General features: G+C 37.9%; 1 protein-coding gene across 1 annotated transcript in view; it reads right to left on the bottom strand.

The window, feature by feature from the left end:
* ANKRD31 (ankyrin repeat domain 31) overlaps positions 1-13,213 on the bottom strand; it is a 129,985-nt gene that overhangs the window by 69,828 nt on the left and 46,944 nt on the right. Inside the window, exons 10-11 of the mRNA XM_046668181.1 lie at positions 9,225-9,380; positions 1,275-1,417 (exon numbers count right to left, since the gene is read on the bottom strand). Coding sequence (XP_046524137.1) covers positions 1,275-1,417; positions 9,225-9,380 — 299 coding nt within the window. The remainder of the gene's footprint in view (positions 1-1,274; positions 1,418-9,224; positions 9,381-13,213) is intronic.

Below are 13,213 nucleotides of genomic sequence, written 5' to 3'. Positions count from 1 at the left end.
AGAGAACGTGACATATGTGCAAAGCCAGATAGGAGACAGCCAGTTCTGGCCTATGAGGCAGAAATTAATTGGAGCCAAGTTACCTGGTGGGGCAAAGGAAGGACTGAGAAAGAAAAGAAGAAAAATTAAAGTGCTCAGGGCTCACAGAGCCCAAAGGGAGAAAAGCCTCTTGACCAGGAGAGGACAGCCCTGCTGAGTTGGAGAGCTGATGGGTCATGCGGAGAGGGAAGATGGCATGATGTTTCTCTGCTGGAGGCCAGCTTTGAAGAGAGGGTAAAGGACAGAGGGCGGGCTCACATCATCACTTGTCCAAGCCTGCATTCTTCTGGCCATTAAATTAAGTTGCAGGCAGAATTCCCTCTCCCAGCCCTCTGCACAACGTGCAGCGATAACCACCTACTACTACCAGATGATACATTATCAAAAAACAAGCAAAACTGCCTAAACCCTCCTGAAGTACTATTCCACACTAGGAAGGCATCGGCCCTATTTGTCTACGTCCATGGCTCCTGGCAGCCTTCCCCAGCTCTACCTGTGTTAGGAATTTCTTCTGGAAGTATGCAGAAAAGATCTTCCTGAGCCCAGCTGAGCCCTTTCCTACCCTAGAAATTTTAAACCCAGAAACAACTTCCAATAACTGAATAGCAAGATATTTTCAGCAAGTGCTCCAGAACCATAATGCAGTGCCTGGAGGAGAAAAATGTCTAAAAAGCTCAGAGTATATGTGGTTTCTGAGATTAAACCATGTGTGTTGGAATTCATAATCTTAATTAATATTACCATTATTGCAGCTACTATTAACCAATTCATAAGCAATTAGAGTATTCTGATATTTTAACATTGGTATATCTGTGCTGGTGCATACTGGCTGGCCATTAAACCTGGGTCATGGCTTATGCTGACTCTCAAAGTGACACTAGACTCCATAAAGCTGTGAGCCTGCTATCAGGACTGGGCATCATTGTGTCACATTCTATAAGAAGGAAACATTCTCCTAAAGTCTGTAAAGCCCCATACGAAGAGAGTCCTAAACAAGTGCAAGTTTAAAAAACACCAAAACAGGTTCTGTAGTTGTTAAAAGTAACATGTAAAATGGCACCTACCATATCAGGCACAACAAATCCATCACACAGGAAAATTTTATAAAATCTGAGTGTTGATTAGCAGAATGAACAGAAACTGAAGTTCTATCTGCTTTTCTATTGCTTGGTCCCAGAGATCCGTAATACTTGCAGAACGTAGTGTTTGCTCTACAAACAAAAGAATCACAGTACCTTATAATGTCCGTTCATCACAGCATCATGTAGGGGAGTGATCTGGTACATGCCTTTGATATTCACATCTGCTCCACCTTTCAAGAGTTCACTTGCTATTTGATATAACCCTCCCACACTAGCTTCATGAAGTGCTGTCCAACCTATTATACAAAAAGGAATTGGTATTTGTTTATATTTGGCATCTTAATAACGTTTTGTGCTTGCCCTTAAAGTAAAAACTCTAATTCTAAGTTGTTTCTTTAAAAATATTCTGATTACATGAAACAAGATAATCTTACCATGAAAGCAATCTGTATTATTTGGTAGATTCACCAAATTTGAGGGACAAACCAAGTTCTTATCCCTAACTCTGTTGCAGAAAAATACGAACAGTAGTAAAGTATTTGAAACTATTCCTATCCTCCTCAAACAAAAAGGCTGAAAGGGGATCATTATTAGCTCACAGAGAACGCTGGTTGCGGGCTACTTTTCTGCAGAAAAGAGAGGATAAAAGCTTTACTTGTAACTCAACGTATTTCCATCAAAGTAACCCAACTGGTAGAACTACATAAAAGTCAGTTCAAAAGTATGTATTTCTTTTCTCCTTATTTGCAAAAAGCTATTTACTAACTATTCAACTAACAAACCGCAAGCTACTCCAAGAAAAGCAATCATCCAGTTAAATATTTATTTCTTTGTTAGCCAGAAAAAATGGTATGAGTTATAGATATCTATTAAATTCCAGTAAATCATATGTTGATGTAAGAAAACTTAAAAGTATGCTAAAAGTGTATTTCACTAACTTTTTCCAGAACCTTCTCTATAACTCGGAGTTTCTCAATCTTTGCACTAACACTTTGGGTTGGATAACTCTTTGCTGTTCTGAGCACTGTAGGACGTTCAGTAGCATCCCTGGCCTTAATCCAGCAGATGCGAGCAGCACCCCTCACACATCCCAGGCATAACAACTAAAAATGTTCCCAGAAACCGCCAAATGTCCTCTGCAAGGCAAAATCACCCAAGGTAAGAACCACTGCCACAAAATGTTATAGAAGGAGTTTCTCCTATAATATTAATTAGAAATCCTTGAGGAAGAAATAAAGAGCACCAAAAATGGTAAATATATAGTTTAACAGAGTTTTTTTTCCCATAAATTTCCTTAAAATGCATATAGCTGTTAAAACAAAAATTATAACATTATGTTTTGGGATTTATAATGTATATAATATATCTGACAGCTGTAGCACAAAGGATAAGAGAGATATGTTCAATGTTCCTATATTTTCTGTGAAGTATTACAATAGTAACTCTAAGGAGACTATGAAACATTAAAGATATATATTATAATGTCTATAGTAACCACTACAAAATAATGCAAAGACAAAGAAAGTAACAATAAAACAGATGAAGCACACAAGAAACAATCAGTAAAATGGCAGTCCTAAATCCAACCATTTATATTAAATAAAAATTGACTAATCACCCCAATTAAAAGACAGATTATCAAAATGGATAAAAAAGCAAAACTGTACACTGTCTACAAAAAATACATTTTATATATAGACATAGGTTGAAAATAAAAAAATGGAAAAAGATTTAGCAAATAGACAAGAAACAAAAGAAGACTAGGATGTCTACATTAACATCATATATAGTAGACTTCCAGATAAGGTGTACTACCAGAGATGAATAGAGATATTTCATAATGACAAAAAAGACATGACAATTACAACTGTGTACGTACTTAATAACAGAGCTTCAAAATACAAGCAGCAAAAACTGACAGAATTAAAGGGAGAAACAGACAACTGAATAATCATAGTTGTGATGATTTCAATTCCCTCTCAGGAAATGACAGATCAAATAAACAAAAAAAATAAACAAAAAATCAGTAAAGACAGAGATGATCTGAACATTATCAACCACCTTCATCTGACTGACATTTATAGAACACTACACACAACAACTGAAGAATAAACATTCAACTGCACAAGGGATATTTAGCAAGAAAGACCATATACCAGGCAATAAACTAATTCTCAATAAATGGAAAGGATCAAATTGATAGAAAGTATATCCTTTGACCACAACGGAACTAAATTAGAAATCAATAACAGAAAGATATCTGGAGAATCCCCAAATATTTAAACATTAAATAACTTCTAATATAATTGGGGTCAGGAAGGAAGGAATCATACAAGAAATTTAAAATATTTCAAACTGAATGCTAATGAAAACACAACATCAAAATCTGTGGGATGCAGCAAAAGCAATATTTAGAGGGAAATTTACAGCTTTAAATGCTTACAGTAGGGAAGAAGGTACAAAAATCTGTGACTTCATTTTCAACCTTAAGAAGCTATAAAAAGAACAAAGAAAACCAAAAATAAGTAGAAGACAGAAGAGTAGAAATTAACAAAATATAAAACAGATAGAGAAAATTCTAAAAGCCAGGAGTTAGTTCTTTGAAATAAAAAAAAATCAATAAAATTGATAATCCTGTAGCTTAAACTAGCTCAGGAATGAAGGAAGAAACAAAGAAGAAGGAAGGAAGGAAGGGTGCTATATCAGGAATGAAAGATAAAATCCCCAAAGATCTGCAGACATTAAAAGGATAACAGAGATAAACGTAAACAACTTTATGCCAATAAATTCTACCTCCTAGATGAAAAGGAAAATTCCCTGAAATTACAACTTACCAAAACTGACATAAGATGAAACGGAAAATTTGAATAGCCCACACCTATTAAAGAATTTGAATTTATTATCAAAGTCTTCCCACAGTGAAAACTACAGGTCTAGATAGTTTCACTCTTAAGTTCTGTCAAACATTTAAGGAAGAAAAAACCCCAATCTTACACAAACTCTTTCAGAAAATAGAAGAGGAGAGAATAGTTCTTAACTCATTTTATGAGGTCTGTATAACCCTGATACCAAAATCAAAGATACTATAAGAAAATTATAGACCAATACTACCTATGTACAAAAAAACATTAACGAATCCTGATAACAAAAGAATTACAATAAAAAGAAAATTACAGACCAATATTACCCATGATCATAGATGCAAAAATCTTGAACATAATAGTAGCAAATCGAATCCAGCAATACATAAAAAGGATGATATATCATGACTAAGCATTGGTTTCTGGTAAAAAATTCTCAGCAAATTAGGAATAGATTCCTCAGTCTGATAAAGAGCAGCTACAAAAACCTACAGCTAACATCATGCTTAACGGTGAAATACTGAAGAGGCAAAACTAACCTATGATGAAAAATATGAGAGCAGGAGCGGCTCTAGAGAGTGCGGATGGGGACTGATTGGGAAGGGACATGAGGGAACTTTCTGGGATGATGGTAATATTCTCCCACTTCAAAGAGGTCTGGGTTACATAGGTGAATGTAATTTGTCAAAATTCATCAAATGGCACATTTAAGATTTGGCATTTCACTGTATAAAAATTTTACCTCAAAAAAAAAGAAAAAACTATTGAACTCTAACAATATTGATGCCAAGGTGCTTAGTGATAAAATATACTAATGCCTACAACTTTCTTCGAAATGCATCAACATAAAGATGGACTGATGGATGGACAGAGAAATTATAGATGGACAGGTGAGAAATAAGAAATACATATTGGTCTCTGGCCCTTGTTCCTGACACGGAGCCCCTAAAACCCATGTAAACAGGGGTGTTGGACAATCTTTTGTTCTAATATTTAGTTTGACCCCAGTTGCTGATACAGAACTCTCAGACCTTTGTAATTTCCTCAGCGTAATTTCCTCAGGAACGTCTGACAGAGAGCTCCTAAAATCCCTTGGAATTTCCTGGGTGACAGCAGTGTCCTTTGTTCTAATGAGGCAACTTTTGGTGGGCTCCTAGATGGGGGCTGCTCACCAGAAAGACCAAGCCATGATTAGAAGCTTGGAACTTCCGCTCTCTCTGCCCATTCTCCAGAGAGGTGAGAGGGGCTGGAAATGGTTTTAATAATTGCTTGTGCCTGTGTGACGAAGCCTCCATAAAAATCCCCAAAGTATGAGGTTTGGAGAGCTTTTCCAAGTTGGTGAACACACCCACATGCCGGAAGGGGAGCACACTCCAATTCCACAGGGACAGAAGCTCCTATGTTCGAGACCCTTCCAGACCTATCCTATGTATCTTCTTCATCTGGCTCTTCATCTGTATCCTTTATCATATCCTTTATTATCTAATAAACTGGTAAACATAAGTAAGTGTTTCCCTGAGTTCCATGAGCTGTTCTAGGAAATGATCAAATCCAGTGAAGGGGTCATGGGAACCTCCAATTTGTAGCCAAGTTGAACAGAAGTTGTGGGTAACCTGGGGACCTACTAATCGGCGATTTGCATCTGAAGTGGGGGCTGTCTTGTGGGACTGAGCCCTTAACCTGTGCGGTCGGCACTAACACTGGTTAGTGTCAGAACTGAACTGAATTGCAAGACACCCAGCAGGTGTCAGAGAATTTCTTGACGTATGGAAAACCCACACATCTGGTGTCAGAAGTGTCGTGAGTGTGAGCAGAGGAGAAAGACATGAGTGTTTTTCTTTTACAATAAGTATGCGATAAAAACAAGTATCTAGAGTCTAGGTATTAGGAATATGGGTGTTTACAATTCTTTCAACTTTTCTACATGTTTGAAATTTTTCATAATTTCATAAAAATTTTCAAATAAACAGCTCACAAGTGAACTTTAGGAACCCAGCCATTTAAGAACTTTTTTTTTAATAATATAAAAAGTATCTGCCCCAAAGTACTGTTCCTGAGAAGAAGCATGAACTCACTGCTGTTTAGGTTCTGTGCCCTGCAGACCAGTGGAAATATGCTTATCAATGTGTGTCACTGATTAACTTGATTATCTGCCACAGGTCTAGGTTTGGTAGGATGATGAATGAAGTATCAGAAATCCAAAAGTTACTAACTTTGGAATGCAGATGATGATGTTCCTCCTAGGAAACTTCCTTTACTTATTTAGGTTTTGGTTAAACTACAATAAAAATTAGTTTCCTAAAGGGCACAAAAATGACTGCTATAGGAATGAAAAATAACTATAATAAAAGATTAACTTATTTTCCCTGAGCCCAGAATGACTAAAAGATAAGGTAAATGTAAAGCAGTTGTCAGGTTTCTAAGAAAAAGCATCTCATATTTTAAGTTTACTGCAGAAAATTCCCAAAGAAGACAAGGTGCATATGAGTAATTCAGGGTAAATGATGGGGTCTGGGGGGAGGGGGGTTAAAAATGAATGCTACTTGAAGTGAGACTTAAGCAAGGATGACCAATGATGAATAGTATCGATCTCAGGGTTGAAAGAAATTCCCAGCAACCACAAAGCAAGAAGGACATTTATCTGCAGCGAGAGCCACTACAGACCAGAGAAATGGCTACATACTGCAGAGAGAAATCAAACATAAAGAATTTCCCTTCCCCTAAGGGTTAGGAGAAACTCTTGCAAAATAAAGATGGAGTACATTTTACAACAGATCTCTCATTCTCTCTCAAATCTGCAGGTTGGGAGATCCTTAAGTAACATTTTTTTTTTCTTTTTAAAAATATAACCATCTTGGAGGAAATCTCTTTAAAGTTTTATAAGAGTAAACATTTCCTATAAAGAGAATATAATTTAACACATTTTAAGAGAAGAGTCAAGACCCTACCATTCTTAGTCACGCTGTAACGCAGCGACTGTTGACACCCACAGAGGGATGGTGCGCACGCCCTTCTGCACCGTACTCCTCCACGAGTCTGCCTCTCATTGTTTGTTTTTATCTGCCTTGCTGTTGGCCTGTGCCAACCTTTCTTTTCAGTTCTCATGTGTCACAGGCTTAGGAATCAGAATAGAATTCTGCATAAAATAATGCTCAAGTCATTGGTCTGAGAGGGTTTTAGCAAAGAAGCTTTATGAGATCTATTTTGGGTATTTAGTTTTCCTCAGCCTACTTCCTAACTGTCACCTTTGTTTTTGTTTTTTTTTTTTTAAAGATTTTATTTTTTTCCTTTTTCTCCCCAAAGCCCCCTGGTACATAGTTGTATATTCTTCATTGTGGGTCCTTCAAGTTGTGGCATGTGGGATGCTGCCACAGCGTGGTTTGATGAGCAGTGCCATGTCCGCGCCCAGGATTCAAACCAATGAAACCCTGGGCCGCCTGCAGCAGAGTGTGTGAACTTAACCACTCAGCCACGGGGCCAACCCCTCACCTTTGGTTTTGATAGGTAAAAAATTATTGCAATTGGTTTTTGAAATCCGACAAAGAATCATAAAATTTAAATGAGGATAAAATGCAAATGTTACCTATGAAAAGACCATTGGTCTGCTTTATGACATTTTGTTAATTTCTCAAAAGGCACCTAGTCATTTTTGGATTGTATCACAAAATGAACGTATTTAAGCCTTTCTAGTAGACATTATTTGTTTGTTTTCACAGCATCTGGCACACAGGAGGCATACTGGACACACTCACTACAGGGAATTGACATGTTCCATGGAGGTCATACACCTCTTGCCAGTAGTTCCTGAACTTTAATGAGAATAAAAATCACCTAGGGGACCTTGTTAAAAGGCATATTTCCAGGTATTAACCTACAGATTTTGACTGTGCTTGTGAATGTGTATGAGTGTGTGTTTTGGAGGGTGAAGTAAAAGCCTGCATTTTAAATAAACACCGTAGGTGACTCTTAGGAAAATGGCTTATAGATGACCCTCTGGAAACACTACCCTCGACAATTCTGTGGGAGGTGGTAGCCAGAAGTAAAGACCAGAGCTAAGACGCAAAGTGAGAAGGAAAAGTAGAGAACAAGAGAGCTCACAAAGCCTAGAAAGCCATCTGGTCAGGCTAAAGAACTCATGAAGGTCACAGATGTACCTGGGGCAGTGAGGAGAAGGTGTACAGTAACCGCCCAAAGACAGCAGAGAACAGCCACCGAGCATGTTAACGACGGCACAGAGCAAAGGGCTAATGAAAAGAAACATGTTAAGAGATGCTTGGGAAATCCCTAAAGTCAAGTTAGCGCATGTAGAGCTACTCCTGAACTTAAGCAGCATAGAGAGACTAACAGAAAGAGCCACATATTTGTCGAAATCAAGGGAGCAAGTGCTTTGGCCAGCAAATAAGGATCCGTGGTTGAGGATTACAGGCCCATGACCTAGGTGTGAGATTTAGAGTAACAGCCTGTTAAAACCCTGCTTGTAGTATAAACCTAGGCCTTGCTAAAGTAAGTCCTGGGGTGCACTCGTAATCACTCTGTGCACCAGAAGGCTTTTTGCACTATTTCATAAACTGAGAAAGTCTAGAAACAATAGTACAGTATGGACACATGAAAGCACTATCCAGGCTGGCCCAGTGCTGCTCAGTGCCTTAGTAGTGAAGTGCCTTTAAGGAATCATTCCTCTCCAGGAGAACATGTCAGGTTCTGCCCACAAGGAAGACTGTACCAGAGATCCAGCCTTCCAGAAAAACTGTTCTTTCTGAGCACCTTGCCCCCTCTACCTCATACTCTCTCTTCCCTCCATTTCCCTGGTCATCACCCCTGCTGTACACCCAGCATTTTATTATCAATTTCCCCTATAGCTCAGTGTACCATCAGCTTCTTTTAGCCTTTGACCTCACTTCTTTCCACTCAAAGTTGAATCTCATGGTAACAATGCTCACTCAAAGGCAACAAGTCAGCCCCAGAAACCCCATCCTTCTGTGTAATGCCACTGGGCCCCAGGCAGGCATGTTCTCTGAAGGTGAAATATAATGCTCTTCTCTTCTCCCGCTCCCCTGCCCGCCCGCACCTTCCCACTGCCCTGGGTGATGATGGTGAAGAGGTACCCAAGCAGGAGAACTCCATGGAAGTTTTCTGTTTGAGACCTGCCTTAGGCCCACTTTGCCATACTTTCACAGGACTGACGCAGTGATGAAATCACAAACCACTCTCAAGATGACTGTGGACGGTAACCCCAACCTACCAGCATAACTTGGTTGATTAACATTTCCACCTTGTTTTATACAGTGATGAACAAGATCAGCATCATTATGCAGAGCAGCCTTATACAGCAAGTTCTCTCCAAAAACATTTCTTCGGTTAATGCTAGAACGAGATAGTTTATTCATCTTCATTTTTTCTGAAACAACAGAATAAGCAAAAGAAAATTGAAAAATAATAATCCTTATTTGAAAATCAGGAGGAATAGAGGTAACAGGGTGAATCTAGTCAACATGCTAGAATAGAGGTATATTATATTACGAAAGAGTATTTCATCCACTAACCAAACTATAAGGGGGTGAAAGAGATAAATGTCATTAGTTTGAAAATATTTGCAATAAATTATAAATCATTTAAGCCGTTTATATTGATTGAAACCCCACAAAAGGTGTATATATGAGAAGACTAACAGATTATTTTCTTAAAAGTTCTGGTGAAAAAGATTATTTAAATCTAGAATTAGATGTTATCAAACCTAACCAAATGTTGTAATAACAAACTATATTATAAAACCATGAGGAGAAAATCTCAGAGGTTTATAAAATACAAAAATTAATCCCAGTAAGACCCAGAAAAAAGAGTGCTAAATTTTTTCTTTGCTAAAAATAACTGTCATGAAATTAAATAAAGAACTATGATCTTGATCTGCACCATCATTTTAATTTCCTAAGCAAACAAATATACAATTAAAATATTTTTCCAGTTTATGCATATCAAGTATCATTTCTCCACTGTGCCTCCTAAAATACTGAAATGCCTCATTTAGATACTCCAAATCTTGTCAATTTTTGTGGATAACACTCTTGTGGTTTTCCTGAAATTCCTGCATTTCCAAACTATATCATTTTGATGATCGCTTTGCCAATTCTGATCTAGCTAATGTGCCCCATCCTGAAACCTCACAAAGGTAAATGAGTACTGTAGCAGGCTTCTTAATGGACCACAATCTAACTGTTTTGCCTTTTATTTGACTCCCTCCATTCAGTCCCAATGTAAGACAAATCAACCGCTGAACATTTCAGTCTTCCTTCCCCCACCCGGACTACAAAGCATTCTGCTTTCACCAGATAAACTGTATGCTTCCCAAAATTAGTACTCCCAGATTTGTCACTGCCATTTCTACTTGCTATTAATCATGTGATTTATTAAAAATAATAACTTATGAAGAATACAAACATTTTCAATGAAGACTAAGTTGCAGAAGACATATACTTCCAATCATGACTAAAAAACTGCTGTGACTTGCCCTCCCATTGTAAACACCTAGAAAAATAGATGAAATATATGGGGGGAGGGAATCCCTATATTCAGACATTGGATAACAGGCAGTTGAGCTCTCTGGCTCCCCTGAGTGAAGAGAAACAATGAAGTGAGCCTCAAGACCCCTCCAGCTTCTTGTCTGGAGGCACTCTGCACAGTACAGCACAAGCACAGCAAGGTGATCCTGCTGAGCTGAGGAGACGGAGGTCACAGTTTGGGGAGGCTGGGGTGGCTAGAATTGGCAGGGCAGGGCACCAGAGATGAGAGAGTTGAGAAAAGGTACCAGAAGTCTATAAAAGGGGCTCCTTGAGTTGTTATCTGATTACTGAACTGCTCATGTGTAGAGTGAGTCTTCATGAGGCTGGGCAAGGACAACTACCTAGGAACCATCAATGAACAACTGTCCAGGATCACACAGAGCTAGGAGACATTCCCACTCCCGCCATCCTGAGGCGAGAGACCTTGCTGAATATTTAGTAGAGACCCTTGATGGGTTATGTCTTAGTAGCAAGGCTAAACCAGTTCTAGAGTAAAACCTACACCAAATCTACCTAACGAGGGTTTTAAAAAGTGTTGAAATGATCAAGCTGATCTTCAAGTAACTTGTCCACCTAAACAAAATTTAACACTCTCAAAATAGAGATACTCAATAACACTTTGTTACACAAGGATATCCAGTTCTTCTCCACTGCAAAGGCATTATGCCTTTGTCAGAACTCAGGGTCTATTTCTGAACTCCCTTTGGTTCCATTGACCTATTTCCCTGTCTTGATGCCAATGTCATGCTGTTTTGATTACTATACCGATGTAAAAATTCTTGAAATCAGGTAGTGTTAGCCCTCTAACTTTGTTCTTTTTCAGAGTCACTTTACTACTCTAGGTCCTTTGCATTCCATGTGAATGTTAGAACCAGCTGATGAATTCCTACAAAATACCCTACAGAGATTTTGTTTGGGACTGTGTAGAATCCATGAGTGTACTGAGCAGAAATAACATCTTAACAATATCGAATCTTCTGACTGATGAATAAGCCATATCTCTTCATTTCTCTCCATCAAATTTTCTTTGATTTCTCCGAACAATGTTTTATAGGTTTCAGTATACCTGTCTTTTATATCTTTTATCAAATTTATCCCTAAGTAGTTCATATTTTTTGATACTATGTATCAAATTTTGCTAATTGTCTGGTTTTCAAATTTCACTAATTGTTACTAGAATATAGAAATATAACTAACGTTTGTATATTGATCTTGTATCCTGCAACTACGCTAAGCTCACTTATAGCTGTTCATATTGCAGATTGCATCAGATTTTCTACATACGTGATTATGTCATTTGTGCCTAAAGACAATTCTACTACTTCTTTTCCAATATGGATGCCTTTTATTTGTTTCTCTTACTGACGGGCTGGCTAGGATCTCCAGTACAACGTTCAAGAACAGTGGTGCGAGCAGATGTCCCTGCCTCATTTCTGACCTTAGGGGAACGCATTCAGTTTTCCTCCATTAGGCATGACAGCTGTGGATTTTTCGCAGATGCCCTTTGTCAGGCGGACAAAGTTCCCCTCCATTCCTAGCTTGCTGAAGAGTCTTCACCAGTATTGGATGTTAGGTTGTTGTCAAATGCTTTCTCTGCATCTATTGAGATAATCACATGGTTTTTCTTTTTTGGCTTGTTAATATAATGAATTACCGTGATTGATTTTCAAAATGTAAAACCAACTTGCGTTCCAAAGATAAACTCACTTAGTCATGATATATCATATAATGTTGTATTTGATTTGCCAAAATTTTGTTTAGATTTTTGCACCTATGTTCATGAAGAATATTGATCTGTAGTCTCCCATTCTCGTAACATCTTTGGATTTTGCTATCAGTTGAATGGTGGCCTCACAGAACGAGTTGGGAAGTATTCCTTATCTTCAATTTTTTGAAAGAGTTTGTGAAGAGTTTGCATTATTTCTTCCTTAAATGTTTGGAAGAATTTACCATTGAAAGTGTTATAGACTGAATTACCTCCCCTCAAAAGTCATATGTTGAAGCCCTTAATACAATAGGATTCATATCCTTATTTAAAAAAAAAAAAAGGGCAGACACACCAGAGCTCTCTGCACACGCAGGAAGGACACTGTGAGAAGGCAGCTGTCTACAAGCCAGGAAGAGAGGTCTTACTAGAAACTGAATTTTCCAGCACCTTGATCTTGGACTTCTAGGCTCCAGGACTGTGAGAACATAAATTTCCATCGTTTAAGCCATCTGGTTTGTGGTATTTAGTTACGGTAGCCCTAGCGGACTAACACAGAGGCATCTGGGCCTTGAGGTTTTTCATTTATTGATTTGTTTTTTGGTGGGAAAGTTTTTAACTGCAAACGCAATTTATTTAATAGATATGTCATTAGTGTGTTGCCCATTTCTTTCTAATAATTTGTGTCTTTCAAAGAATTTGTCCACTTCATCTAAGTTGTTAAATGTATTGGCAAAAAGTTGTTCATAATATTCTCTTATTATCCTTTTCATATCTGTAGACTATGTCATGATGTCACCTCTCTTGTTTCTGATATTGGTAATTTGTCTTTTCTTTTTTTTCCTGATCAGTTTGGCTAACGGTTTATCAATTTAATCGATCTTCTCAAAGAACCAGCTGTTGAGTCCATTGATTTTCTCTATTATTTTTCTGTTTTCTATTTCCTTGATTTCTGCTTTATCACTGCTA

This window comes from Equus quagga, chromosome 7 (assembly GCF_021613505.1).
Source record: "Equus quagga isolate Etosha38 chromosome 7, UCLA_HA_Equagga_1.0, whole genome shotgun sequence".
Taxonomy (NCBI): domain Eukaryota; kingdom Metazoa; phylum Chordata; class Mammalia; order Perissodactyla; family Equidae; genus Equus; species Equus quagga.
This window is presented reverse-complemented; position numbering and strand designations above follow the sequence as displayed.